The sequence below is a fragment of the Orbicella faveolata genome, unplaced genomic scaffold (assembly GCF_042242905.1).
Source record: "Orbicella faveolata isolate gen_17 unplaced genomic scaffold, um_ofav_v1 contig_24, whole genome shotgun sequence".
NCBI classification, from domain to species: Eukaryota; Metazoa; Cnidaria; class Anthozoa; order Scleractinia; family Merulinidae; genus Orbicella; species Orbicella faveolata.
This window is the reverse complement of record NW_028301552.1, coordinates 31,794,373-31,820,824: the sequence shown is the minus strand read 5'-3', so window position 1 is coordinate 31,820,824 and position 26,452 is coordinate 31,794,373. Positions and strand designations below refer to the sequence as shown.

Here is a 26,452-nt window from a genome sequence, read left to right as displayed (position 1 = left end):
CACAAAAGTTCTGCAAAATCAAACTTTTCCCTTGCACAATGTTTTTAAAATTGCAAAAATTGATTTTATGAATACTATAGAGAAAGTCCCTGACATGTGTATAATGAAAGACAAATTTTCTAAACTCATGGAAATTAAGTGTTGCCAAATATCACCCTTCAAACAGCACAGAAAATGTTATTTGCAACAGTGCATGTTAAAAGTCTAAAGAGTCTACCTCCCTCAGGGATTTCACTAAGGGCTGGCTGCCAATTAACTCCACTGGCTGAAATCTGGCTGAAATTTGAAATAAAAACAAAGACTTGGTGTAACTTTGGAGCTGCCAAGGCCAGATCAGCTGGAAAGGCTTGACAGTGAGCCATCTTAGTATTTTCTTAAACCACCAAGAGAAAATTTCTACATATGACTGCACTGCTTGCTGCATGTCAAACATTTTTGTTACATATAAACTGGAAAGGAATGGGGTGCGCATGTAGATGTTTGGAGATTTCGTTGCTGACGTTTTACCATTTATTAATTCTAGTATTATGTCTTCTCATGTTGTTTGTACAGCTTCTTGTCTCGGTTGGTTTGGAGGACTATCATCTTATAGCCGTGTGGGACTGGAGGAAGGGACGTGTGCTGGCCACAGTGAGAGGACATACTGATCGAGTTAGTTCAAAAATTATCATAATGCAATAAAATGAATATTAATGTATGGTAGTTTGTGTGAGAAAAACAACTTTGTTTGTCATAGGAAGAGTTCCATCGATTTTCTGTCTCAGTCTGTCTGATTTCTGTAGTTGCTGTCTATTTCTTTAATTGCTGTCTATTTTACAGATCTTTGACATTCAGTTCAATCCTTATCAAGAGAATGTGCTTGTTAGCTGTGGAGTGAAACATATCAAGTTTTGGACCTTGCGTGGGAATGCACTCAATCCTAAGAAAGGTCGTTAGAATAAATATTAAATATATGTACATGTATTCAATGCTGTGCCATTTTAAAGTTGGTTCGCTGGTGGATCAATTAATCTAAAATGTATCAAAAATGTTTACTTTACAGGAGTTTTTGGTAAAGCTGGAGAAATTCAAACCAATCTGTGCTTAGCCTTTGGTCCCAATGATGTGACATACTCTGGAACCCTGAGTGGAGAAATTTACAAATGGAAAGGGCACAACCTGTCAGGAACAATTCCAAATGCACACACTGTAAGCTGGTTAAATTAATGCTTATATTGCGCAAGTCCTTTCATTTCTTCCAGAAGTTTATTTGATTGCGATTTACAGTGGAACCCAATTCTACGATTAATGGCAAGGGGACAGAAAAATTGTATTGTTTAATCACGATATCATTGTAAACGAACTCTTGATTTGGCAAAGCAACTAATAATATCATTATATTGGGATATGGTCAATAATAGACCAATTTTGATATATTAAAATTCAGCCTAACACAATAGACTTCTGCACGAGGCTCTGGGGAATAAACCCCACAAACTCTGTATTTATTCCCCAGAGCCTCGTGCTGAGGTCTATTGTTTTAGGCTGAATTTTAATATATCGAAATTGGTCTATTGTGCAGTTATTAATATCAATAAGTTTCTGCAACATGATACGTGCATAGTATATATTTTATTTACAGTAATTGCAATGGGCAAATGAATCACAAATGCAACAACCGAATCTTAACGTCATGTCAATGCATCCACAGTTTTTGCCGTGTATATAAGTTCTGAGAATGTTGGGTGTAAATTTTTTTTTAATGTAATTTATATAGAGGTATACCGTAAATTGACGAATTAGTGCCCAGGGCGCTTATTTCAAATTTAGGAGAAGATGGGGTGCGCCTATTTTTTTTTTTTTTTTTGGGGGGGGGGGGGTGGATGCTTATTTAATTTTTCCCAAATCATGACCTGACATGATCATTTTTTTTAATACATCATCTGTGCATGAGCAACCATATAAGCTGTTTATCGACATAAAAAGCTGATCCTAAAGTTTCAATCGTGGCACCGTTAGTACAAATCTAATGCTACACAAGGAAAACTATACGTCCTTTGTTGTCTCATTACTCGTCCGCATAATGGGGGGGAGGGAGGGGGAACTTATTCAAGGGGGGTGCTTATTTTAAATTTGGGCGGATAGGAGGGGCGCTTATTCAAAGGGGCGCTTATTCGAGGGGGGGGGGGCACGCTAACTCAAGGATTTACGGTATATCATTGTGACGGGAAAAACTTTATGCTTGGGTTGCTAGATTTCCATCTCTATACCAGGAATATGGTTGAACCAAATATTGTTAAATCAGGATTCTGCTCCTTACAATCTACTGTTCAGTAACTTTTGCCGGGACACAGAATGTTGATTGATATATTGTTAAATCAACGATCGTAAAATTGGGTTCCACTGTATACTGAATTACCAGATTCTCTCAGTTGCTGCTATGTGAATTGAATGAAACTGGTATTGAGAATTTTTATGTTGATCTCCATGATCATTAATTGCTGTCATTGCAGGGAGCAATATTCACAATGCATGGTAACAATGACGGGTACGCCACAGGATCCAAAGATGGAACAGTTATTCTTTGGGACAATGGTTTTAAACCTATCACCAAACTGGATATGATTAACACTCCAGTTGGTTATGAAGGTAATCTAATGTGAGGTCAGTCTTTATACATCAATTCTAACAACAGAGAACAATACACAATTATGTAGTGTTGAACTCTCTTACATCTACAAATGAATGTCAAATTATATTGATTGTGGACCTCAATCTGTTCCCAGCTGTAAATATACCAAAAGCAGCTCATTAATCTTGCTTAAGGTAGGTGCAGCCTTCATGGAATTCTAATTACAAAAAATAATTAAAATATTTAAGTTCGTGTTACTTTGCAGGTCTGTCTGTGCGAAGTGCATTCTGGATGGGTGAGAAAATCCTGGTTGGTACAAATGCTGGTGAGGTATTTGAGGTCTTAGCAACAGACAAGGACAAACCTAAAACCATTGTTCAGGTATGTATGTAACAGAAATTATATAATTTACTCATTTACATTTGTACTGTAAGATGGGTTTCTTTTTCAGGAGAAAATAGTTTGTCTCAAGAAGTAAATCTCTTTAAATTAAATGCAGAGCAAGAATAATTATTAGTACAGTTTTTCTGTTGACTGTCCTTGGCTAGAAATATACGCGAGAGATGCCTGAGAAACGGCTTGTAAAAATGTTAGGCATATTGCAGACAAGTTGATAGGGAATGAATTTGTTTTTTCTCGTGAAATTTGTGAGAGGATGTATCTGAAGCAGCACCTTACAATGGAAAGAACAGGGTAAGGCTGAGCTGCAGTAAAACTGTACTCCAGTCTTGGGGAATTACATCTGCCATCTTTAAAGCTGTAGAATTAAGGCTCTGTTACTGACGTTGTCTTACTTTGGAAGGGCCATGCTGAAGGGGAACTCTGGGCGTTGGCTGTACACCCAAAGAAGGCAATGTTTGCCACAGGCAGTGATGACAGAAGTGTCAGGTATTCAAGTTCCTGTTGATTCATCATTGGCTAATTTCCATTGGTATCAAGAAGACTGATTGTTTGGCCAATAAATTCAATTTTGCAGGTTATGGAGTATGTCAGATATGACGCTCCTAGCAAGAACTGACCTGGATCAGAAGGCCCGTTCTTTGGGTTTCAGTGCTGATGGTAGTCATTTGGCAGTGGGACTTGGAGATGGATCCTTCATGGTTTTAAAAGCCAGGTATACTGTAGCTAAATTGACAATGTCTGCTTTGGAAGTTTAATCTATAAAAAACTTAACTTGCTGAAGATCTGGCTGCCTACATGACGTGTGCTGTTTAATTAGCAACAGAGACACAACGTTCAGGTTGGTCAAAAGGTGGACAACGTTATCTGTAGGATAAATGGCTTGTCAGTGGTTAACATGATTAGTTTTAAGCTAACACGTTGTGTGGTCATACATTATTATATGTCTCTGAGGGTTGTGGTTTGTACACAGTGGACAGAGCTATCTATCCTTGCCTAATTGTATCCCACAGATAGCTGCCTAATTTTTCTCAGCCTTATGTTTGTTGTAGGCAGCTAATAACATTTTATTAGGCTTATAAGCGTAGCTTGAAATTATTGTATTCTTCTTTCCTTTTTTTGGTATAAACAAATGTTGTTGTTGTTAACAAATGAGATCTTGAGTACGAGCTAATGCCTCATGTAGTGCTGTTTTATGGGCTGAACATTCTTAAGATCAATTTTTACTGAAATTATGAACATCAGATTTCCTTGTATAGTGAAAAAAGTACTGTAAACTGGCCAGTTAGGTTGAGTTGAGTAGGAGACCAATGGGGTGTGTAGGGACCAGGGTGGTGATGCTAGAAGGACTGCGGCAGTAATGAGAGGGGCCAAGGGAGTGGGGAAGTGCAAAATAATGTCTGTACCTCTTCCCTCCCTTTAGACTCTTTGACCCTTCCCAGGTCTCCAAGCCTCTAGTGATGATAGTTAATGATGTACATGTAATTGTTTTCTTTTCATTCTTAAGGGATCTATCTGAAGTTACCCACATAAAAGACCGCAAAGAGGTAATCCATGAATTAAAGTTCTCACCAGATGGACAACATCTTGCAGTTGGATCCAATGACAACTTTGTGGACATATATTCTGTGACGCAGCGTTACAAGAAAGTTGGAGAATGCAAGGGCAGCTCTAGTTTTATCACTCATTTAGATTGGTCTATGGATAGTAAATATTTACAAACAAACTCTGGCGCGAGTGAGAGATTGTTCTTCAAGATGCCAAGTAAGTACTGGTGCATCATGTTGGAATTCTGTGATCATCTGACATGCTGCTTACGCGGTTATTTGGGGAGTTATATAAGTTTAATGACAACTGGATAGTTCACAATGAGCCAACTAGAGATCATTCAAAACAAGGCTGGTAAAGTTTTAATCCTTTCAGTCCTTCCTCATAGCTCATCAAGGTAACTGAGGCAATGAAAAGCTTAAATCTGATGTTACTTTAATAAGCCAATTCTTTTACCACAGCCTGTATTTTGATGCACATATTTAATATTTGAACAAAGAGATTGATTTTGATTTGTATTCACACGATGTCCACTCCTAGAATTCCTTTTGCAGGGTCCGAAATTGCGCTTTCCTGGTCGCCAATGTGACTAAAAATTTTGCACTGGCGACCAGAATTTCACAACTGATCGCCAGTGGGTGATTAACTATTTCATGCCACGGTAATTACACAAACAATAACTTTGATTTTCAGCCAAATCGATTAAAATAAAATTCAAAGCTGCCCACCAATTGGTCACTTCCTTTTTACCTTTCCGCTGCTTTTGAAGTATAAAACCGATTTTCCTGTTATTATAAATCTACCACAACGTTTTACAGTTACGATAAGTGCGAAGCTTTGCCGCCATGTTTTTTCAGCGATTTCCCATAACATACATATTCCGGGCGCAAGAGGCCCCATGCATTCTTTCGCCATGAATTTGTGTCCAAAGATGTTCTGAAATCTTTCTGTAATTTATTACAAAGTGGAGACGGAGCATCAGCAAAGAAATTAGATGAAGATTTAGATATTCTCTGGGCGTCAAAAGGTGGAAATGTACATCTGCCAAAGTGGTTAAAAGATGATTTCAGCACTGGCTTGATTCCTGATTCCATCGATTTCAAATATTTTGCTGGCAAGCCCGTGGTGGCCAAAAATTTTAGTTTGTGTTTTGCTGTGAAGGAAAAATTTTATTGACACTTTTTGGCGACCACATTTTTCCATATGGCGACTGAAAAAACAAAATTTCAGTCGCCAGGTTGCGCCTGCCGAAAAAAGGTAATTTTTGGACCCTGTTTTGTCTGAAAGACAAATACAAAAATTGGACTATGTGTCCTATATGCATGTGCCGTCAAGTGTCAATCGATTCCCTCAATCAACCCTCCATCAACATCTCGATCAACATCTGACTGACATTTTGATAGACACTCCATTAACAGTTGGTTAATAGTTGGTAGAGAGTCAACAGACTCATATGTATTGATTGACACTCGATAGAATGTGAAGTTTATATGAAATAATTCATATATGAACTACGGTTGTAGATGAAAGTGAAGAATCCCGTTGAAGCCCTGATTTTTTTTTCAGGCTTCTTCTTTCCAATTGCTTAAATTAGAAAATTTACTGTGATGATCATTCTTCACTTTCATCTACAACCGCAGTTCATATATGAATTATTTCATATAAACTTCACATCATTTCACTCCTCACGGGAAGATATGAACTCAATTAAGTGGCCTCGCTCCCAATGTTTGGCTTCATAGCTCAGTTGGTAGAGCATCGCACCGGTATCGCGGAGGTCATGGGTTTGAATCCTGTTGAAGCCCTGATTTTTTTCAGGCTTCTTCTTTCCAATTGCTTAAATTGGAAAATTTACTGTGATGATCATTCTTCACTTTCACTCGATAGAATGTCTGCAAAAATTAGTACTTAGACACTCAACTGACTGTCAACTGATTGATTGATTGTTTGAGATGTTGATGGAGTTTTAATCAAGAGTCGATGGAGGGTACCGATTGACAATCGACCATGGATGCCCGTAGTACACACGATTCCAAAAATTTACAAGTCAAGAGATATCTTTGTGGTCACTTAAGCAAGGCGATTTTTTGTTGATGAAGTGCTCTTTTTGATTACGTAGATTGTCTTGTGTTGTATTTATTTTGTTAGGTGGAAAGCGCATTGCAAACAAAGAAGAGGTCAAGGCAATCCATTGGGCCACATGGACCGGTGTCCTGGGTGTGGAGGTGAATGGAATCTGGGAGAAGTACACAGATACAAATGACGTCAATGCTTGTGATGCAAGCTTCCAGAATGAAGTTTTAGTTACTGGTGATGACTTTGGCCTTGTGAAGCTCTTTAGATTTCCTTGTCTCAGAAAAGGTGAGTTGTGAAGTGGAATACTTGTGAAGTCTGGGTTGGGCAATTCGTGATAATTTTTTTTTATCTCCTTGTTAACATGCTGGGATACTGGTGAGAAGTGAAGGATCAGTGAAGCCCAAGCTGGAGCAATTCATAATTATTAATACATTATTGTACTGTTAGTAATGATTCGATTTAGTGCCCAGAGTGCTAATTTACTTTTGGTAGCTTCAGGGATTTGCTTATTGGAAGGGGGCACTTATTGAAAGGAGGATGCTAAATTGTATCATTATTAACAGTTTCTCCATTTCTGACATTTTGGCAAGTAACTCTCACTGTCAGTGTTTTTTCTTCTCCATGAATTAGAAGCAGAGGTTTCATTAACGTTTTCAGCAGGGTGGCAATTGTAACTGGTTTTCACAGGCGGGCAAAACTATTATAACTGAACTTCTTTGCAAAAAAAAAAAAATTCACCAGATGGTGAAACCAGGCGGGCAAAATTGTCCTCACAGCCGGTCAATTTGCTTGGTGCCGGGCCCTTAATAAAACCCCTGATTAGAAGGTTTTTAATTTGTTTATTGATGAAGTTTTGAGGCAACTTGACCTTATCTCTAAATGATGACCTCAACATGACTCTTGAACTGAAATCTGTTGTTAGTGGTATCCAGACAGTTGATCTTTAGAAGGCCTGGGCTAAAAGACAAACAATGGATTAGCATTGCAATCAGAAAAATATCTATACTTCTACAATTGAAGTTGCCTTTTGCTACAGAAAGTGGAGTCATGCATCGGCACTGTTGAACCTGGATCTGCTTTATCAAACTTCATGCATTACAACTCTTAATGCTGTCTAAATATTCAGCCCTTGATCAATGATGTTCATGAAGCTAATCCAAATTTCAGTGTTACTACCTTTATGCTTCTTGGCTATAGTGGATGTGTCGAAGCATGTTGTATTTCAAGGTGGATTAAAATCGGTCTTGATCAGTTGGCGTTTTCAGTACATTGACCAGGGTTCATCGATCATCATGTTCTTTTCCCTACAAGGGAAATACTGGGCCTAGATCAGGGTTGCTGCATTGATGTAAATAATTCGTAGTGTCAACTCAATTCTCTTACAGGTGCTAAATTCAGAAAGTATGTTGGACACTCAGCACATGTCACAAATGTCAGATTTTCTCATGACATGATGAGAGTGATTAGTGTTGGTGGAGGTGATCACGCAATCTTTCAGTGGCGTTACTTGCCTGATGGTTCCCGTGACGATGATGATGATGTTGATGGTGGAGCATACCTGGAGTCCAACAGTGACGACAGTGACTCTGAAGCATCAGATGCCGATGAACTTGATAGTGATATTGAGAATGTAAGTGTGTACCAGTGATGGGTTTTTCAAATTTGGTCATCCAAACTCGCTTCAAAGAGAATCAACTTGTTGGTATAGCCCAAAGGCATTATAGACGACTCCTATTTTATCCCCTTCTTTGACATGGTGAAAAGTTTAGCTTGCTGACATCACAGTTTGTACACACCCTGACTTGCAGATAAAGTCCTTGAAAATCCTTAAATTTGGAAATTTGGTATGAAAATTTCAATTCCTTGGCAATGAATGAAAAGTGACTGAAAAATAAACACACATTCAACTTTGCCACTTTCCTATGAAATTGTTAAGATTTTAATTGTGGGTAATAGCACAAATTTTGCAGTAAATTCATCCTTGAATTTCGACTTTGGCCTGCAATAATTGTTGAATGGGATTTAATTATTTAAGCTGGTCTTATGCCAGTTCTAATGTGTCAGAATGTTGCTTCTCTAGGAACGTCAAATTGATTATGGAAGGACATTGTATCGTGAAGATTTACCAGCACTGAAGGAGAGAATGAAACTATCGAAAGATGAACAAGAGAAGGAAGACAATGTTCCACGTCAAAAACCTCCCAGTGAGGGCTTGAGATTAGAGTTTGTGTTTGGGTAAGGTGTTTGCGTGTGTTACTACTTTAACAAGAACAGGCTGGCTATGCACTATTCTGACTACACTGACACAAGACATTCAGTGTGAAAAGTTTCTTGATGATAAGTCAGTCAGTCATCTGATGCAGATCTATTCCATCCACAGGTGTAATAACATAATCTGTATCCTTGCAAATCACAACTATTGGTTCTAAAAATTAGAACCTGTGGTATGCCAGACTGGAAAGCTACTAAAAAACCACCCTTTAGATGTGGCGAGAAAATATGTGGAAACGTATTCCTCATCTAATGAAGCAGCACGAGACCTCGAGGAAAGGGTACAAAATCAATAAGCTCGTCAACAGCATTTTGCAATGATTAGTCATACAAGCTGTTCATTAAAACAAAAGCTTAATTAAACAAAGTGGAATAACATGAAGACTGACCAACTTAGAATGACCTAAATCTCCTGCCAAAACCTGAATAGTCCCAGAATTCCCATGGCACCCCATGAGCCTCTTTATCATGCTGCCAGAATATTAATTTCTCACTAATTTGTCCTGCAATTGTCAGAAGTTTCTTTTTTTGTCATTTTACCTGGGGTCATTGAGTTTTGTTCTTGGGAAAAGCACTTTAGTCTCACAGTCTCTCTCTCCATTGTGGTGTATAAATAGATATAATGGTGAAATTAATGCTGGGGAGGTGGATTACCATAGATAGGATGGACTGACATACCATCTAGGGAGGAGTTGCTTGATGCTATCCAACCTGGAATACATGGTGATGTGTCTTTTATCCTCAGAGCTGGAACTTGTGATTCAACACCATTTGGCCCAAATATGCAGAATCTACCTCACTGACATTTACCTTACCAACTGATGCAGATCTTTATTCTCGTCACCTGTCTACTCAATAGTATTTTTATTTTGTAAGGAGAAATTGGTTAAACCTGATCACTCTCAGGTATTAACTGCAAGGGTGTTATGAGAAATGTCCAGGGTATTAATCAAGGAATTTTGCTATAAGCATAATTTGTTGGCCCTCACAGCTTCCCTTAGTTTTCTACCTGGCCCATAAAATAACATTTTTCTTTCTGTCTTTCTTTCTTCTCATCAGCTACCGTGGGTACGACTGTCGGAACAATCTCTTTTACTCTCAGGGTGGTGAGATTGTGTACCATGTGGCTGCTGTAGGCATTGTGTACAATCGTGAGCATCACAAGCAGAGGTTTTACAATGCGCACACAGATGACATCCTTTGTTTGTGTATTCACCCAGTCAGAGACGTTGTTGCCACAGGGCAGGTAGAACAGACCTTCTGACGTACAAGTAATTTTTAGCTCAGGACAACAATTGTTTCAAACTTGGGATTGAAGTTTTTTTTGAAGATGATTGATGGTTTGCACTTGAATCAGACCTCAACAGCTGGGAATTATTAGGATTTATTTTTATACTACTTCTGTCTAGAAGTATATAGTCAAACTGAAAGAAACAAATTACAATTACTTTGAGGCTCTGTGCCGTAATTGTCGTAACTGACCTTGAACTAATACAAACTGAAAATATGTTATAATTCTGCATCCAATTCTTGTAATCCTTTCCCGTCCGTAAACCATGCGTTTAAGTTATGACTCTTTCTCTGTACCAACTTAGCGTCTCTTAATGAAATGACGTTCCCTCTGCGAGATTCGAACCGCGTGATCCCTTTTATAGAGGTATGTGTCCCTAAGGACCTTACATAAACCCGCAAGGACTTATATAACTTCGTGTTCGTGCAAAACAATTGATGATCTTAATATGATAAAGAAATACTGAAACCTCATTAATATTTTGGAACAAGAAAGTCTGCTTCAAAAGAGGTTAAGATTGTATCTTTCCTTCTGACAGGTGGGACGGGATCCTGCTGTTCATGTATGGGATGCAGTGAAGATGGAGACCTTAGCTATCCTCAAGGGGCAACATGAGAGGGGTGTTTGTGCTGTAGATTTTTCAGGTACCTTATTTTCTGCCATTGTTGCAGACCTGGATAGAGTGGTGTAGAATAACTCCCAGTGGCACTAGCTTTAAATTGATTTGAATGATCATGAACATTTTGAAAGAAGCTTAAGTCTAAAAATTACCAAATTCTTATTGTTGTGGACATAGAAAAACAACGAGATAACAAATAGATCCATGAAGGATGGTTAAGGATGGAGAAGATTAACACGGATTGCAAACGTCGAACTTGAAAAATTAAGCTAAACTTTTCAAGATGCAAAACCCATGACATAGCTCCTTTAAAGAGGTACCACTTTTCGAAGAATTTGTTTTAAAACCACAATCAATTTTTCTTCTGGTTTGATACGCTAAAAGGATGGGAATAATCCACTGATGGTCAGATTAAGAAAAATACCGTAAACAAGCCGCACATTGAAACATGTGTCGAAGCCACCGCCCTCTTCAAGGTGATAGAGTCACTATTAATTTTTCTCTCTTACTAGAGCGGTTTGTAATTGAGTGTCGACAGTAATCAGGCAGTTACTTTGGTTTTGGTTTTACTAAGGTTTGAGATCGGCTGAGTAGTCTAATTGGTAAGTAATTGGTTTGGTCTTACGACACGTAATTGAAAACCACCCTATGTATAGAACAAAACTGTAATTGGTTAACAGGAACTTACATCTGTTAAAACGTCAATCAGCATTCACTGGGAAAGGACACAATTTATTGGGGCTCTACTGTGTAATTTCTTTGTAAGGTGATGGAAAGAAGCTTGCCAGTGTTGGGCTTGATGATAACCATGTCATTGTGGTGTGGGACTGGAGGAAAGGAGAAAAGCTTGCGACCACTAGGTAACAGAATTTAACTGCCAGTTACTTCATTATTACTTGATGTGTTCCTATCTTGTCAGCACTTACCATAATTGTACCTATTATAAATGACAGGAGCTGTTTTCAGTTTTTGCAAATTCCAGCTACATTTTGTGTGGAGGTGCAGTGGACTAATGTTTTGCGCACTGCACTGCAATCCCAGTTCAAGCCCTAAACAAGGTCATTGTATTGTGTTCTTGAACAAGACACTTAACTCTCACAGTGCCTCTGTCCACCCAGGTGTATGAATGATTTAACTGGCAAAGGTAACCTTGTGGTGGACTTGTATCCCATCCAGGGGGGGGGGGGGGGGGGATTGAAATACTACTGGTCACCTAATGCTACAGAAACCAGGATAGGCTTTGGCTGTGTGGGCCACTGTGTTGACATTGACTTTATCTTACCTTTAAGTGACACAGTCAGCTTTTGGACCACGCTGACTTGGACACTAGTTTTCTCACTTTGAAAAGAGTTCACCTCAACCTGAAATCAAAGTACATTTAGAAATCGGCTTTAATCTTTGCAGTGTTTTGCTTGATTTTCAATCATTAACTGAAAAACCTGTTTTTGAGTGTGCTTTTGCTCATACTATGACGTTATTTTTATCATATTTGGTTAAAAACAGTATGGATTGCGTCTCTGTGATATGCAAATTAGCTATGAAATGGTATCTAATGCGCATGTGCGCCAGCTGACTGTGTCCCTTTAACTTTCACCATAGGGGTCACAAGGACAAGATATTTGTTATAAAATGGAATCCACAGAACCCAGACCTTCTCGTGACGGCAGGCATGAAACACATCAAGTTCTGGACACAGACAGGTGGAGGCTTCACATCCAAACGAGGAACTTTCGGTAGTGCGGGAAAGGCAGAGACAATGATGTGTGTGACATATGGCAAAGGCCCTGATCTGGTGTTCTCAGGAGGGGCCAGTGGAAAAGTGTACATCTGGCAAGGAAACACTCTGAAAAATTCGGTACAGGCGCATGAAGGGCCTGTGTTTGCTATGCAAGTCCTTGAGAAGGTAACAAGCAACATGTAGCATTGAAAACTTAGGTGTTTAGTACATGAAGCCGATGCGACACAGACCACGGTGATTGCTGAATTAACTCCTGACATCATTCGCATGGTGCAGCTAGATAAGAGTCAGCTCTTTATTACGTGGTAAGAGAGGTCTGAAGGTTTCTACAGGAACCTTCAGTGAGAGAGGGAGAGTAAAGAAAAAAGACGAAACAACAACAACAACAAAAATGATTGAACAACAGATGAAGTTAAGCAACTTTAATTTACAGGCACAAAATAATAAATTAATGTATTAGTTACATTCCCTTATGACCTTAGGCCGGGCTTATTAAATAATTCCGCAAGAAAATGAACTTTAGAGAAGCTAGTATTAAAACCAAGTGAGTCACTAGTGATGAAGAACGGTTCAAGTATGGAGACTTTCTGGTACCATTGAAACTTTTACCAGGCAATACTACTTACTTGTCCTGGCATTATGCACAGTTACCACACCCTTTGTAAAATGCTCCATATTATGCAGACAAATGTTTCTTTACATCACAGTCGTTCTTTTGATGTCATATAGCTTATCTTGCTGTTCACCACATGATTTATTTCTATTGTCAGGGTTTTGTGACTGGTGGTAAAGATGGAATAGTTGCTCTTTGGGATGAGAATTTTTCTCGCTGTCTAAAGAATTACAGGGTCGCCCGGACTACCCTGAGCCCTGGTCCACCGTCCTCAATTCTGTTGGAAGATGCTCCTCCGATCCGCGCAATAACACTGGGACAGGGCAAAATTTTAGTTGGCACTAAACATGGCGAGGTATACACTTAAGCTTATTTTTGGTAAAAGAAGTAATGTGAGGCCTTTTTATAGCGATTTTCACTTGAGCATCCAAAGTAATTGGCATTTTCGTTGGTTTTGCACTTCTACGCTCCGCGATTGGCTTAAACAACTCGCGCCACTTTTTCATCCAATCAGAAGTAAAACCAAAACCAATCGTGACACATTCGCACACGTTTTCCCGCGCTTCTCGTCAGCTACATGTATTTGCGTGGAATTTTGGTTTTATGATACTCGGTTGAAAATTAGACTAAAATTGCTCCATTTGGACATTACAACATGGTCTTGTCACCGAGTAGCACAGTTTTGTGTTTTAAGAACGTCCTTTCTGTAGGCAGCTGGTTCTAACTTTCTGTGGATGAAACGCTGTTGGGTGACTAGTTTTAAAAGTTAGATTATGTAATGCTAAATCATTTTTTTTTTTTTTTGTTAAATTGAATTTCAGATCATGGAAATAGATAAGAGTGGACCCATCACAGTTCTAATCCAGGTACTTCAGTGACTGTATGTACCTGATGTTCTTTATTCAAATTAGCATGAACTTTTTAATTTTGTCTTAGGACGCATCCACACCACGCCGGAGAAACGCAGCTTTATTTTTACGGTTAGGCCTACCGTCCACACTAATTCCGACCGAAAGCGGAGCTTTTCGAATGCGCTCTTCAAACCAGAGAAATTTTAAAAACGCCGGCTTTAGTTTACGTATTAGTTTGAACGGAAAACATTTTGAAAAACGGTGCTTTTCGAGAACCGTGACATCACGATAATAATGTGATTTTCTTACCCGAGTTTTCCTCAAACAAAAATCCAAATTGACCGGTGATTGTTGTATTTTCAAATTCCTCCGGCGTAATGTGGACGGAAAACATTTGATGCGTTTTCGGAGTGAAACGCCGTTTTAAAATTTCTCCAGTGTAGTGTGGAGGGGGCCTTACACTATGGATATCTTACTTCTTACCTTACAGATGTCAATTTAGCGGTCTATTAAATGTTCATGTTTCGTTTTCAGGGTCACCTGGAAGGTGAACTGTGGGGCCTGGCCTCCCACCCGACGGACGAGCTCTGTGCGACTGTCAGCGATGACATGACTGTGAGGGTCTGGGATCTAGCGACCCACCGAATGAAGAATGTTCGTAAAATGGCGAAATCTGCGCGGAGTGTGACATACTCACCTGATGGAAGGGCGCTGGCTATTGGTTTTAAAGATGGTGAGAGTGACTGTGGTCTAAACTGTAAAGAAAATTGTTGCCCTTAAAGCTTCTGTAATAGAATAACGTTTTATTACATGAGCAAGAAAAGATGTTTTACAGCCCGCACTGTGCACTCTCGAGGGTTTGAGGTCTCAAGAGGTAACATTTCGCAGCATGTTATATGAAGAAAATTTCAAGTTTCGTGGATGCGAAGGTTTGTGCTTTGTTCTGTCTGAATTACTAGAATCAAAGAAACTGTTTATAGACAAGAGAAATTAAAATACCAGAAAGTTAAGGTAAGCGGTTGGTAAAGAATAACATGGATTAGCATTCCATCGAGTGAGACTTAAAAACATTAGGGTGATGAGACTACGCAGTACGGACTGGAAATAATCTTTGAGGGAAATAGAGTATCACCCCTATTCTTGTTGCTCCTGGCTTGTTGCTGGAAGAAGAGGTAGCACCAGCAACCCATATAGATACCATATGGATACCAAACAGGAGGCTGTATGTTCTTGGGTTGTGAGGCCAAGAGGGGATTTTCAAACACTGGCATATGTTCTTGTCTTGCCTCACAGGTAGTTTTCAAGTTGTTGATTCTACAACGCTGGACGACATTGTTGGCTTTCATCACAGGAAAGAGGAAATATCAGACATCAAGTTTTCACCTGGTAAGCACTAATTTATAAACGCATTTTAAAAGCTGTTTACAGAGATGGGACGAAATCGTTCACGGTTGTTTGGGTTGTTTCGTGCCGTTTGTAGTTGATCGTGGAAGTAAATTACAGCAAAGCAAAAGAAAAGATTTTACGGAAAAGAAGAAAGCGGTAATGTCATGCAGTCTCGCTTATGATTTTGCTCGACTTCCTTGTAAGTTGTTAATCATTTCTCCTAACAGGTCAAGGAAAATATCTGGCTGTTGCTTCACATGATAATTTTGTGGACATTTACAATGTACTGAGTAGCAAACGAGTGGGAATCTGTAAAGGAAGTTCGAGTTACATTACACATGTGGACTGGGACTCCAAAGGTAAGTTACTGATTAATTTATTATTTCTCTTTACGCCTGTGAGACTCGTTTGTTAATTATTCATCTACAAGTGAGCGGAAGAAGTGTGTGTGTTCAACTAAAGTAGTCCCGCGATCAGGGTGCAAAGAGATTTCCCCTTATAAACATTTGAAATGCGGCCATGCTGGTATAGACTGTCAGTATCTCGATTTTAAATTTGAAATCCCTGTGCTTCACTTTGTTAGATATCTTACCCTAGATCTATCGAGAGCATAAAAATTTGTAAATTAAGTATTTTCCCTTTAAGAAATGGAAAAACGTATAGCGCGACATGAAAGAAATGCTCAATAGCTTTCATTTGAATGATCACACACTAGGGTTTCATCCACAGACTTAAAAGTTAGAACCACCATGCACAGCATACTGCACCACATGAAAGTACAACTCAGTAGCTTTTAGTTGAATTTGCTGAACGGTCACACACTATGTGTAGTGAGTGATCCTAATTGATATTCTAGACACGCTTTTCTGGGATACCGGATGGTTTAGGCCGTTACCAGGCTAATGCGATTTCGTCTCTTATCGTCTGCACTAAAACGACCGAAAACGCTGATCAGATTAACAGTATATGACACTTTTTTCGGCATCGTTTTCAAAAGCCCTTGTTTTCACCTACTCCACACTAGGAACGGAGCGTTTTCAAAACGATGTGTTTTCAAAAGGCTTCACTTTTGTAACGGTTTTCGAAAGCCTCCGTTTTCATTAGCGTTTTCGAGCGTTTTGGTCTGGACGAAAGGCGAGAACACATCAAAACGTGTGCGTTTTCATACGAAAACGGGTTAGTGTGGTCGGGTCCTTAGTCTTCACATATGTGTTTCATACCGTTTACTGCAGGAAAGCTTCTTCAAACCAACTCTGGAGCGAAGGAGCGGCTGTTCTTTGAGGCGCCCCGCGGTACGCGTCAAACAATAGCCACCAATAAAGCTAAAGAGATTGACTGGTTCACATGGACCGGTGTTCTTGGTGAAGACTGCACGGGAATCTGGCCGCCACACTCAGACATTACTGATGTGAACGCGGTTGATTTGACCAAGGATAAGAAGATCCTAGCCACCGGAGATGACTTTGGATTTGTGAAGGTGTTTGAGTACCCAGTCCAGGTAAGTGGCATAGCAGGCGTTTCAAACATACCCCGTAAACTGCCGCTTATAAGTCCTGGGCTTATACAACTTCGTAGTGGGTTTTGAATTGGCTTATAAACGGAGGGGCTTATATCTGGGGGACGGGGGGAGGGGGGTGGCTTATAAGCGAACTGAGAAAGCCTTTTTCGAAATGAGAGCTACAGCAGTGTTGATCGAAGTACGTCTTACGTTTGCTGGTTTTTAACTAAGCGTTAAAGCATCATAATAAATCGAATTCACTTCATTTTAAACTAGAGGGGATATATCCTGAGGGGCTTATAATCGGAAGTATTAATAAATATTTTGTTTACAGGCAGATGGGTCTATAATCGGGGGGCTTATAAGCAGGAAGTTTTCGGCATTCAGAAAACACAAGTTGGTTAACCAGTTGTTAGGCACCAGAGACCTTCAATTTTCATTTCAGTACTTCCTTTTAATGTGAACACGAGTGTTCTTCTATCAGGATGACACTTAAATTAATTGTTATCACAGAATGCCTCAATTTAAATTTCTTGTCCAGGGCAAGAATGCCAAGTTTAAGAAATATGTCGGCCATTCTGCGCATGTCACAAATGTCCGCTGGACAAATGACGACAGCCGCTTGATTTCAGTGGGAGGAGCCGACACGTCAGTCATGGTGTGGTCACATGCTCGGGGCCGTGAAAGAGAAGACACTGGTGGCGACAGTGATGATTCGGACACAGACTCGGAGGAAGAGGGAGGCTACGACAGTGACGTGCAGAAAGAAAAGAATCTGACATACGAGGATAAGATTTATGCAAATCCGATTCGAACTACAAAAGGCGTAAAACCACATCTTAGAGAGAAGCAAGATGACGAGGAACATAGGTTGGTTGTCATACTTTGCATTGTAGTCAACTGTTTTGTAGGACCTGTTCTACTTGTCAGCGCAAAGTTGAGAGTACGCGAGAGTTTACATCATCTGCCTCACAAACGAGAGAAAACCCTCGTCGAGCTTGAAGTAAAATGTGAAACACGAGAGACAGTATCTCGTCACATTTCCAAACGTCAAGAAAAGAGTTGAAATTACGATGCACAGCGTACTCTAATTCGAGGAATTTATTTGGAATGTGACAGTAGAACACTGGCTGGAGTGGTTCAGGTATCGTCTCAATCAAAACTTAAACGAAGACAAAAACTGACGCAGAAATAAAATCTCAAAAACCAATGCTCTGAGAACACGTTTTCAAACACCTCCACGGTTAAGTTTAATTTTATTTTGACTTGACAAGTGATTTACCAGTTTGAGTACTCTCGTTTAACGCTGGACTCATTTTCGCCAAGATTCCTGCATATTTCTTTTGATTCTTAATAATAATATTATGTTTTCTTTTTTTTTTTTGGTGATAGACCTGCTGTTAGTCGTGGCTCTAAAGCTCCTCCTAAAGTCAGACAGCTTGATCGGCAGAGGGACTCGGGAAAGAAAAGAAGAAATCAACAAATCCAGGTTATACAAATTGATTTATTGACAACAAAATTATATTCCCAGCTTCACTTAGTCATTTTAGGGAAAAAAAGTTCGAGAAAGTACAAATTGCATAGAGAAAGCTTCTAGATCTTGCCACATACGAGTGTTTTAAACTTAGTATTGATGAAAGTGCGAGTCCTTTTGGTGTAATATTGAATTAGATGTTAACTTTCAGAAACTGCCTAACTTCTGGGTGGCAAAAGCGCGAATTCTTTTTAGAATTTCAGTTTTTATTCGGACCTGGTATAGTTGTAGCTCAACCACAAACTAAAGCGCTGATGTTGATGAGGCAAATATTGTAACTAGTCAGTCCCATATTAGCTCTAACTATTGTTCTAATGCAAATCGTTTCATTTCCAATCCACAGGAACTCAGTTTGGAATTCATTCACGGCTATCGAGGATTTGACACCAGGAACAACTTACACTACCTCCCTGAGGGAGACATTGTGTACCACGCTGCCGGGGCGGGAATTGTTCTGAGCACAGCTAATGGAATACAGTCATTCTATCTTGACCACACCGACGATATCATATGCTTGGCTGTCAACCAACACCCTAAGTTTAAGGTGCGTCAATTCTTTAACATTTCTTTTTACTACTGTGGACCAGAGATTTCAAGTACGATCACTTTGTCTCCACAGAAGCTTGGCCACATAGGAGAATTTTTCCTGACGTCATTGTTCACATTTTGTCATTAACATACGACTTTTCGCAGAGAAGGCATAGTATTCAGAACTAGTGTTTTTGTAGCTTCATCAGAAACTGTATCGCTTTTGATAATTAGGCAGATATTGTAAACAAAGATTCTCTCATAGTAATAAAGTTCAGAAAGGGTTGGAGTCAGATTTCCTCTTCATTCAGTTGTTTTGTGTTCTGCAGAACATTGTAGCTACTGGTCAGATCGGTACAGAGCCTTGTGTTCACGTGTGGGATGCCATGTCCAAGGAGACGTTATCCGTCATACAAGGATTCCACACCAAAGGCGTGTGTGCAGTGAACTTCAGCTGTAACGGAAAGCTTCTTGTAACTGTAGGCATCGACGCTGCACATAGCATTGCGGTGTGGAAATGGGCTGAAGGTAAATAGCGCATTCATCACATACCGACCAATAAAATCAAATCGTTTAGACACTTAACTTATAGAAAAACCTGTGCTGTTTTGGCAAAACTTTGTAGGAAACTTGAATAGTTCGACTTCAAAAAACTGCATGAGCACTGGTAAATCAACCATGTAAGGATTTTGGATACCATTTTCTCGGTAGGTACACATGTCAGGAAATTATGATTTTAATTTTCTAACAACTTACTTCTCGGAAACTCAAAAGCTAGAAAAAGTGTTTATCCAACTGTTTTTGAATTACGTAATGTTAACTTACCGAAAATCCTGCAACTGAATCTTTAACTGCATACATTCTATCTTGACCTGGCCATAATTGAAACAATTCAAAGCAAAAATCGGTTATTCATTTTGAAGGAAGTCGGAAGTCAGTCGACAAGGTACTTCTTGTACTGGGAATTGTTGGACTGAAATCAATTTCTGCCAGCCGGCGTGACGCTTAATTCGTCTAGAATTTTACACTTTTGGTTTGTTTTTTGTTTCTGTCTTTTTTTTTCTTTTTGCAGTAATTTTTAAAAATGTTGTTTAATTGTATACATCTCTTTTTACGTATTTTAGGCAGCAAACTTGCCAGTTCTCATGGTCACACAGAGAGGATTTTTGTAGCGGAGTTCAGACCAGACTCTGACAGCCAGTTTGTCACATGTGGAGTAAAACACGTCAAGTTTTGGAGTTTGGCAGGAGGACAGCTGGTTGGAAAACGGGGGGTGATAACGGCAGCCCTACAGGGGGAGGGTGACGACTCCCAGCTTCGCATGCAGACAATGCTATCGGTGGCGTTTGGAGCGGTAAGAAAATACGGTTAAACTTCTCTACAACGGACAGGCCGTTGTAGTAAGACCATTTTAAAAGGCTTGCTGTAAAAGTTAAATGTATGGATCAGTACATGATCGGGACAAAAATGCCATCTTAGCCGTTTTATAGAGGAGAGCTTTGAGATACTGAGCTGTAAAAGATCATTTTGCCCAACTTAAAATCGAAGGAAGTCTACTTTTTGACCTTCTTGTTTGTCATACCGCACTCATAGTCTTTTCTCTTAAGTAGTAGCAGAAACATTTTGACCATAAGTTAGTATAACTGTGTAATTAGTGTTTTGCACTTGATTTCGCCAATTACAAGTATAATAATATACATGAAAAAATTACTCGATTCTGATTGGCTGAGAGCAGTGCAGTTCAAGTGTAACATCAGTGGAAAAAGTGTAACACCAGTGCAAATTACACATCCTAATTCTGGATTATGATTGGCTGAAAGACAACAGCAAATTTTCTAAGCCAATGATGTCACGTGGAATGATGAAGAAAATTTTGTGCGGAAACTTTGAAAAAAGTGAATGAATGAATGAGAAAATATGGCTTCAAGAAAGATCTTCATACAGTTTTTCTCGTTCAATTTGGTATTAATTTGCACTTGTGAGTTTTTCAAAAAGGTGAAATTGCACGCGCCGAAGCGGCCCGTTCAATTTCAGCCTTTTGAAAAACACACTCGTGCAAATTAATTCTAAATTGAACTCGAAACCGTGTGATTACCTATACAAATACGTGAAGTTTAGTAACAACAACATTTCTTGTTTTTGATTACATAATGATAATTACTTGTAGTCTTCCACTGACATGGCATTGCCGACAAAAGGCCATAGTACTGAGACTGAGAAATGTTACATTTCCTCATTATGGACAGTTTTGTGATACACTTTCAAAAGACCGAACTGAACTGGTATAGATTATTGCGAGATACTAAACGAAAGGGTCCGCAGTTATATCCTGACTTTTCCACCAAATTCCAATTCGATTTGGACGCACGTGTTTTTAATAACGTTTCCTTGAGAGCTTGTGCGTGTTATGTGGTTAAATAATCATTCACAGTTTCATTTGCTGAACAACTTATTCACCAGTGACCGAGAAATGAAGTCATTTTTCCTATTTCTTCTCTATCTCGGCAGGATAATCTGACATTTACTGGAGCCATGAATGGCGATGTGTTTGTGTGGTCAAGTCACAAGTTAGTGCGGGTAGTGAGCCGGGCGCACAGTGGGCCAGTGTTCACCATGCACACAACTCTCAGGGATGGACTCATTGTCACAGGAGGAAAGGAAAAAGCGTTAGTAATGTGAACTTCTTAAACTCATTAATAATTCATCAAGTTTTAACAAAGGAAATCATGACCGTGACGGTGTTTGGATATCTGATCCTAATGAGCATAGATTTTTACGATTTTAATTCTCAATTGTCTCCTTAGTTTTAGTTTCGATTGAGAAGATATATCAAACACTCAAGACAGTGTTTGACCACATTTCCTAACACCCCGAAGTTCGTTAAAAATACTCCGCTGCGCGTCGTATTTTTAACTCTCCTCTCGGTGTTTGGAAATGTGGTCAAACATCCTCTTTAAGGTTTGTTATATTACTTAAATCTATAGCACTGAACTGTTTCGTTGGGTTTGTTAGTGAAACTTCAGGTTTTCCAGTTATTTTAGAGTATGTCTTTTAAGTGAAAGATTGAATGAGAGGCAGTGAATTTTAACTCGTGAAGTGCAATAGAAAAGGTGAAACGTTGCGAAGGAATTTCTAGTTGACGTGGGATTCTTGCAACCTATCAGAGGAATCTACGCCAAACGTAAAAGCGATCACCTCGGTCCCACTTGAATACTGGCCATCGCTAACTACACTAGAATCCTGATGCGTTCGTCTCATAAACGTTCCTCTCAAATAGTTATTATTGGGATTATTTAACTTTGTTGACGTCTGTCGAGGAAAAGGTTCTAATGTTAATATTTCTGTCTTTTCAGTAATACCAAGGAGGGTGTGGCTATCAAACTCTGGGACCAAGAGATGAAGCGTTGCCGTTCTTTAAGTTTGGGGCCAGGCCCCAGTGTTGTGCGATCAGTTTGTAGAGGCAAGGTTAGTCGAGCAGTCTATAGCATTCTATATGCTAACGATCGGAGCAAAAGCGAAAGTATACGAGGTCATGCAAATACTGGAAACCTAAACAAGAGGATCAATCTTCGTTTCAAACTTTATGGTGATGGTAGATTCAACCGTCGCCTTTTAAATGTTAAACAGCTGTAAATGTGATTTCTTGAAACGAGAAGGGAAGGTTTGAATTATCGTAAATGGAAATTTTCTGTCCGTCGAATCTCAGACTTCCCTCACACGGGACAAGAATTTTATCGCGCGTATATTACGACGTTGTGCTCTTGTTTGGGTTGTGCACTACACGAAAATCTCCAATGTTGGAGAATGACGGTAATTTTTTTTCATTTTAGGGTAAAATCCTTGTAGGTACCAAGGACAGTGAAATAATTGAGATCACTGAAAAGACTGCCTCGTCTCAGGTAAGAGTTTTCATTTATTTCTGTTGTCAGTTCTTCTGCTTTGTGTTTTGACCGTGTTTGAATCTAGACAAACTTTCATGAGTTGTGGGAGGTTTGCTCTCGTTTCAAAGGCAGATGACTGAAAATTAACAATTTGCGTTTGAGCGCGCGCTAATGATAGCCGATGATGAGAATTTAGGCAAAATTGTCGCCCAGCCCTCGTCACTTAAGTTGTTTCGTCTCTCTTTTGGTTCCAGACCATCGTCCGTGGCCATGGTGAGGGAGAGATCTGGGGTTTAGACTGTCACCCAGAGAGAGAAGTGTTTGTGACAGCTAGTGATGACCAGACTGTCAGACTGTGGGACGTGGCTAGTAAGGTAAACACGATTTTTGTTATGATAAACACGATTGGCCGGTGATCGGTTCTAGCGTGTGTACTTGTCGTGACTGAATGCGTCTTTTTCACAAGCTGTTAGCTTTCTAGGGCTCGTTACGCAATCTTCCTCCCCCACGCAATGATGGTAGAAGGAAGATTGCGTGACGAGCCCTAAAATCGTCTGCGTGGGAGGCTACCAAGTTGTCGGTTTACGGGTTGCATCTTAAGCCAAATGCGGATCTCCATTTCGATTCCTTCTCTCTCTTTTTTTGTAGACAATGGTTAAGATGGCCCCTCTTGGCGTGGCCGCTCGGTCAGCTGCCTTCTCTCCAGATGGTGAACTGCTTGCTGTCGGTCTCAAAAATGGCGCCTTTGTTGTTCTTAAAACCGCTGACCTGAAGATGGTGGCGCAGAAGCGTGATCGACACCAAGCTATCCAGGATGTCAGGTGAGCAAGTCGCTGTATCAAGATAACACTTCCTTTAACTGTTGGTGAATTTAGCACTTGATACTTCTTGCGGACGTTGTAAATCAACGATCAAAGATTAAAAGTTGAGCAGTATACTAGTTATGAATCTCAACTTAGACGACTTATGGTAGCTTGGCCAGTTAGCTATTTAATACGCAAGGCCGTGGAGTTTAACTCTTGACTACCGAGAACAAGTCAGCTAGTGGCAGAGTGAGGAACTTGAAGCAAGGACTTCCAGATTTTAAGCTCTGCGCCCCAAATAATCTGGGCTCACCGAAAATGCGAGAATGCGCCTAATAATCTAGACACGATTTGATTTCACACTAGCGTCCTCGTTAGTTTCAACTTTGGAAACAGAGGACAGTGGGTTCTAAAGCCTGTTTGCAAACCGTCGTTAGGACGTTATGTGTTCTCTGCAAAAATCTACCATTCAATTCCTCGACTTCCGCTCATCATCTTTTTGCGCCTGCTTCAAAATCGGCAAACGGAGTTTTTGTAAATGTTTCAGATTCAGTCCAGATGGTAAGTACTTAGCCGTTGGATCAGACGATAACTGTGTCGATTTCTATGAGCTCCGCGATGGACGCCCGCTAACACGTGTTGGTTACTGCAAAGGAATCCCTTCATTTGTCACTCAGATGGATTTCTCTGCGGATGGCAGATTCATTCAAGTAAGCAAAACCTCCAGGAGCCATAGTTTGTGTTAGCTATTGTTAAAGCACAGGAAACTCAATTCGTCTTTTTTAAAGCGATATTATGAACTTTTCTTTATTTGTTAAGGTGTCCACGGGTGCTTATGACCGGCTGGTGTTTACTGTTCCTGGTGGAAACCCTTTGAAAAACAGGAAAGAAATCAACAGAATCACGTGGGCGTCTTGGACTAGGTAAGTGGTTTTATTCTCTAGCTTTGGACACTCTTTGGACTCGTCACGCAATGTCCTCTCCGGAAAGATTGCGTGACGAGTCCAAGAGTGCCTGTCCAAAAGGTTTCATCAATGCTTTCTTCTTTTCTTTTATTTTCAGTGTCTTTCAAGGGGAATATTACTTTTAATCACTTTTAATTTGTTACGGACATTTCAGTGTTCTAGGTAATGAAGTGATTGGCGTGTGGCCGCGAAACGCTGACAAAGCAGATGTCAACTGCGCCAATCTTTCGTCCAGCGGTCTCTCGCTCGCTACTGGTGATGACTTTGGTTTTGTAAAGTTGTTCGAGTTCCCGGTCACGGAGAAGTTTGTAAGTTTATTCTTGACTCTTGTCCACTGTAATACGTAGGTAAAATTCTTGAAACGTAAGATTCATTGATGATTTGATTTAGCACCTTTCTTTCGAATAGACCATGTTCGTATTCTCGGTATTGGACTGGAACTAGCTTGCAACTGAGGCTAATGCGAGGAGTCTTTTCAAATGCAAATGACATTAATTTCTTTTTAGTGATATTCCCCGCATGAGCCTCTTTTGCAAGCTAGTTCCAGTCTAATACCGGGAATACGAATATGGTCTAATGAAGGCCTCCTATCAAATGAACCAATTCTAGGTTATTATTCTGTAGATGTTTAATTTACGAGTTAAGCTCTTTTTATTGCTAGTATCGATACGAAATACGACATGTCTGGCATGTTTCTTTTTGTCTCCAGGCTCCCTTCAAGCGATACGTAGGCCACTCTGCTCACGTGACTAACGTGCGATTTACGTGCGATGACCGCTATCTGATCAGCGCGGGCGGAGATGATTGCTGGTAAGTAAGGCAAATTTTTTTCCCCTAACTGGCCGTTGCACACCCTAGTGCACACAACTTCCTTAACATTTTTCTGTTGCTTTTCTCTTGCAGCGTCTTCGTTTGGAAATGTATATGATTACGCGTAATAGGATTCGTTAAAATCATTGGATTGGACAAGGAAAAGTAATGGAATGATACAATTCGTGGAAGAGTCCCCTGAAAAAGTGAAACGAATGTCCTTGTAACGTTGACAGACGGGAGAGCGAGAATATTGTATTTGAAATGACTCCTACGAGAATTATTGGGCCCGCGTTGTTCATCAGCGGCGTATTGGAAGTTGACGTAACAGCTGTCGCGGCCTTGAGTGTTCGTGCTGTTTTCGGATTTGACAACAAAAATCCGGAAACTGCGAACACGTCTTCGCAGATTTGGCAAGAAGCAGTTTTTGGAGCCCTGGCTGTTAACAGGAAAAGAGTAGATCTGTTGTCAGGACCTCTGTCTCTCTGACATGCGAGGAAATTCTTTAAAAGTCTATATTAACCGTTATTTATTGAATTTAGGAAGCTCTGAACGAGTACCCTGGTCCCGGTTGTTTTCTCTTTTTATCGAATTTAAGAAAACAAGAAAGAAATGTTGAGCAAAGCGTGGCTCAGAATTCAAGTTACAAAGATAAAATCAGAATAGTCTGAGCAACAAAGTTAATTTTTTTTCGATGAGTTTTCGCGCGCTTGTGAAGCATGGGTTTTGGCTGACTCGCACTTCTCCAAATCGCGCGTTTTCGCACGCGATCACCTGTGATCGCGCGTGCCGTGCTCACCTCAAGCGCGCACGAAAGCGTAAAAATTACTCTGTTCGCTCAAATAACTAGACATAGTTAATTCATTTAGGCGCATCTCCGCACAAAGGTGATAACATATTGATAGCGAACTAAGGTGTCTTTTGATGTATTTTATTTAAGTGACGAAGAGAAATGGTCATACTGTGAGTAAGAAAAAAGACAACAACTTGCCATTGAGGTTACAATAAACCTTATAAAATAAATTTGCTT

The 26,452-nt window shown here is 39.9% G+C and overlaps 1 protein-coding gene across 1 annotated transcript in view; it reads left to right on the top strand.

The window, feature by feature from the left end:
• Positions 1-26,445, top strand: part of LOC110065005 (echinoderm microtubule-associated protein-like 6) — a 30,000-nt gene extending 3,555 nt beyond the window's left edge. Inside the window, exons 3-38 of the mRNA XM_089291566.1 lie at positions 553-651; positions 820-928; positions 1,043-1,188; positions 2,493-2,628; positions 2,877-2,992; positions 3,414-3,499; positions 3,588-3,725; positions 4,518-4,774; positions 6,707-6,919; positions 8,020-8,264; positions 8,715-8,869; positions 9,965-10,151; positions 10,735-10,840; positions 11,582-11,675; positions 12,415-12,718; positions 13,324-13,521; positions 13,988-14,032; positions 14,552-14,750; positions 15,311-15,403; positions 15,631-15,762; positions 16,636-16,901; positions 17,443-17,771; positions 18,294-18,390; positions 18,779-18,979; positions 19,293-19,491; positions 20,088-20,317; positions 21,472-21,629; positions 22,317-22,428; positions 22,794-22,862; positions 23,099-23,218; positions 23,493-23,665; positions 24,195-24,357; positions 24,467-24,570; positions 24,767-24,920; positions 25,322-25,422; positions 25,516-26,445. Coding sequence (XP_089147692.1) covers positions 553-651; positions 820-928; positions 1,043-1,188; positions 2,493-2,628; positions 2,877-2,992; positions 3,414-3,499; positions 3,588-3,725; positions 4,518-4,774; positions 6,707-6,919; positions 8,020-8,264; positions 8,715-8,869; positions 9,965-10,151; positions 10,735-10,840; positions 11,582-11,675; positions 12,415-12,718; positions 13,324-13,521; positions 13,988-14,032; positions 14,552-14,750; positions 15,311-15,403; positions 15,631-15,762; positions 16,636-16,901; positions 17,443-17,771; positions 18,294-18,390; positions 18,779-18,979; positions 19,293-19,491; positions 20,088-20,317; positions 21,472-21,629; positions 22,317-22,428; positions 22,794-22,862; positions 23,099-23,218; positions 23,493-23,665; positions 24,195-24,357; positions 24,467-24,570; positions 24,767-24,920; positions 25,322-25,422; positions 25,516-25,540 — 5,559 coding nt within the window. The 3' untranslated portion in view covers positions 25,541-26,445. The remainder of the gene's footprint in view (positions 1-552; positions 652-819; positions 929-1,042; positions 1,189-2,492; positions 2,629-2,876; positions 2,993-3,413; positions 3,500-3,587; positions 3,726-4,517; positions 4,775-6,706; positions 6,920-8,019; positions 8,265-8,714; positions 8,870-9,964; positions 10,152-10,734; positions 10,841-11,581; positions 11,676-12,414; positions 12,719-13,323; positions 13,522-13,987; positions 14,033-14,551; positions 14,751-15,310; positions 15,404-15,630; positions 15,763-16,635; positions 16,902-17,442; positions 17,772-18,293; positions 18,391-18,778; positions 18,980-19,292; positions 19,492-20,087; positions 20,318-21,471; positions 21,630-22,316; positions 22,429-22,793; positions 22,863-23,098; positions 23,219-23,492; positions 23,666-24,194; positions 24,358-24,466; positions 24,571-24,766; positions 24,921-25,321; positions 25,423-25,515) is intronic.
• The last annotated feature ends 7 nt before the right edge of the window (positions 26,446-26,452 follow it).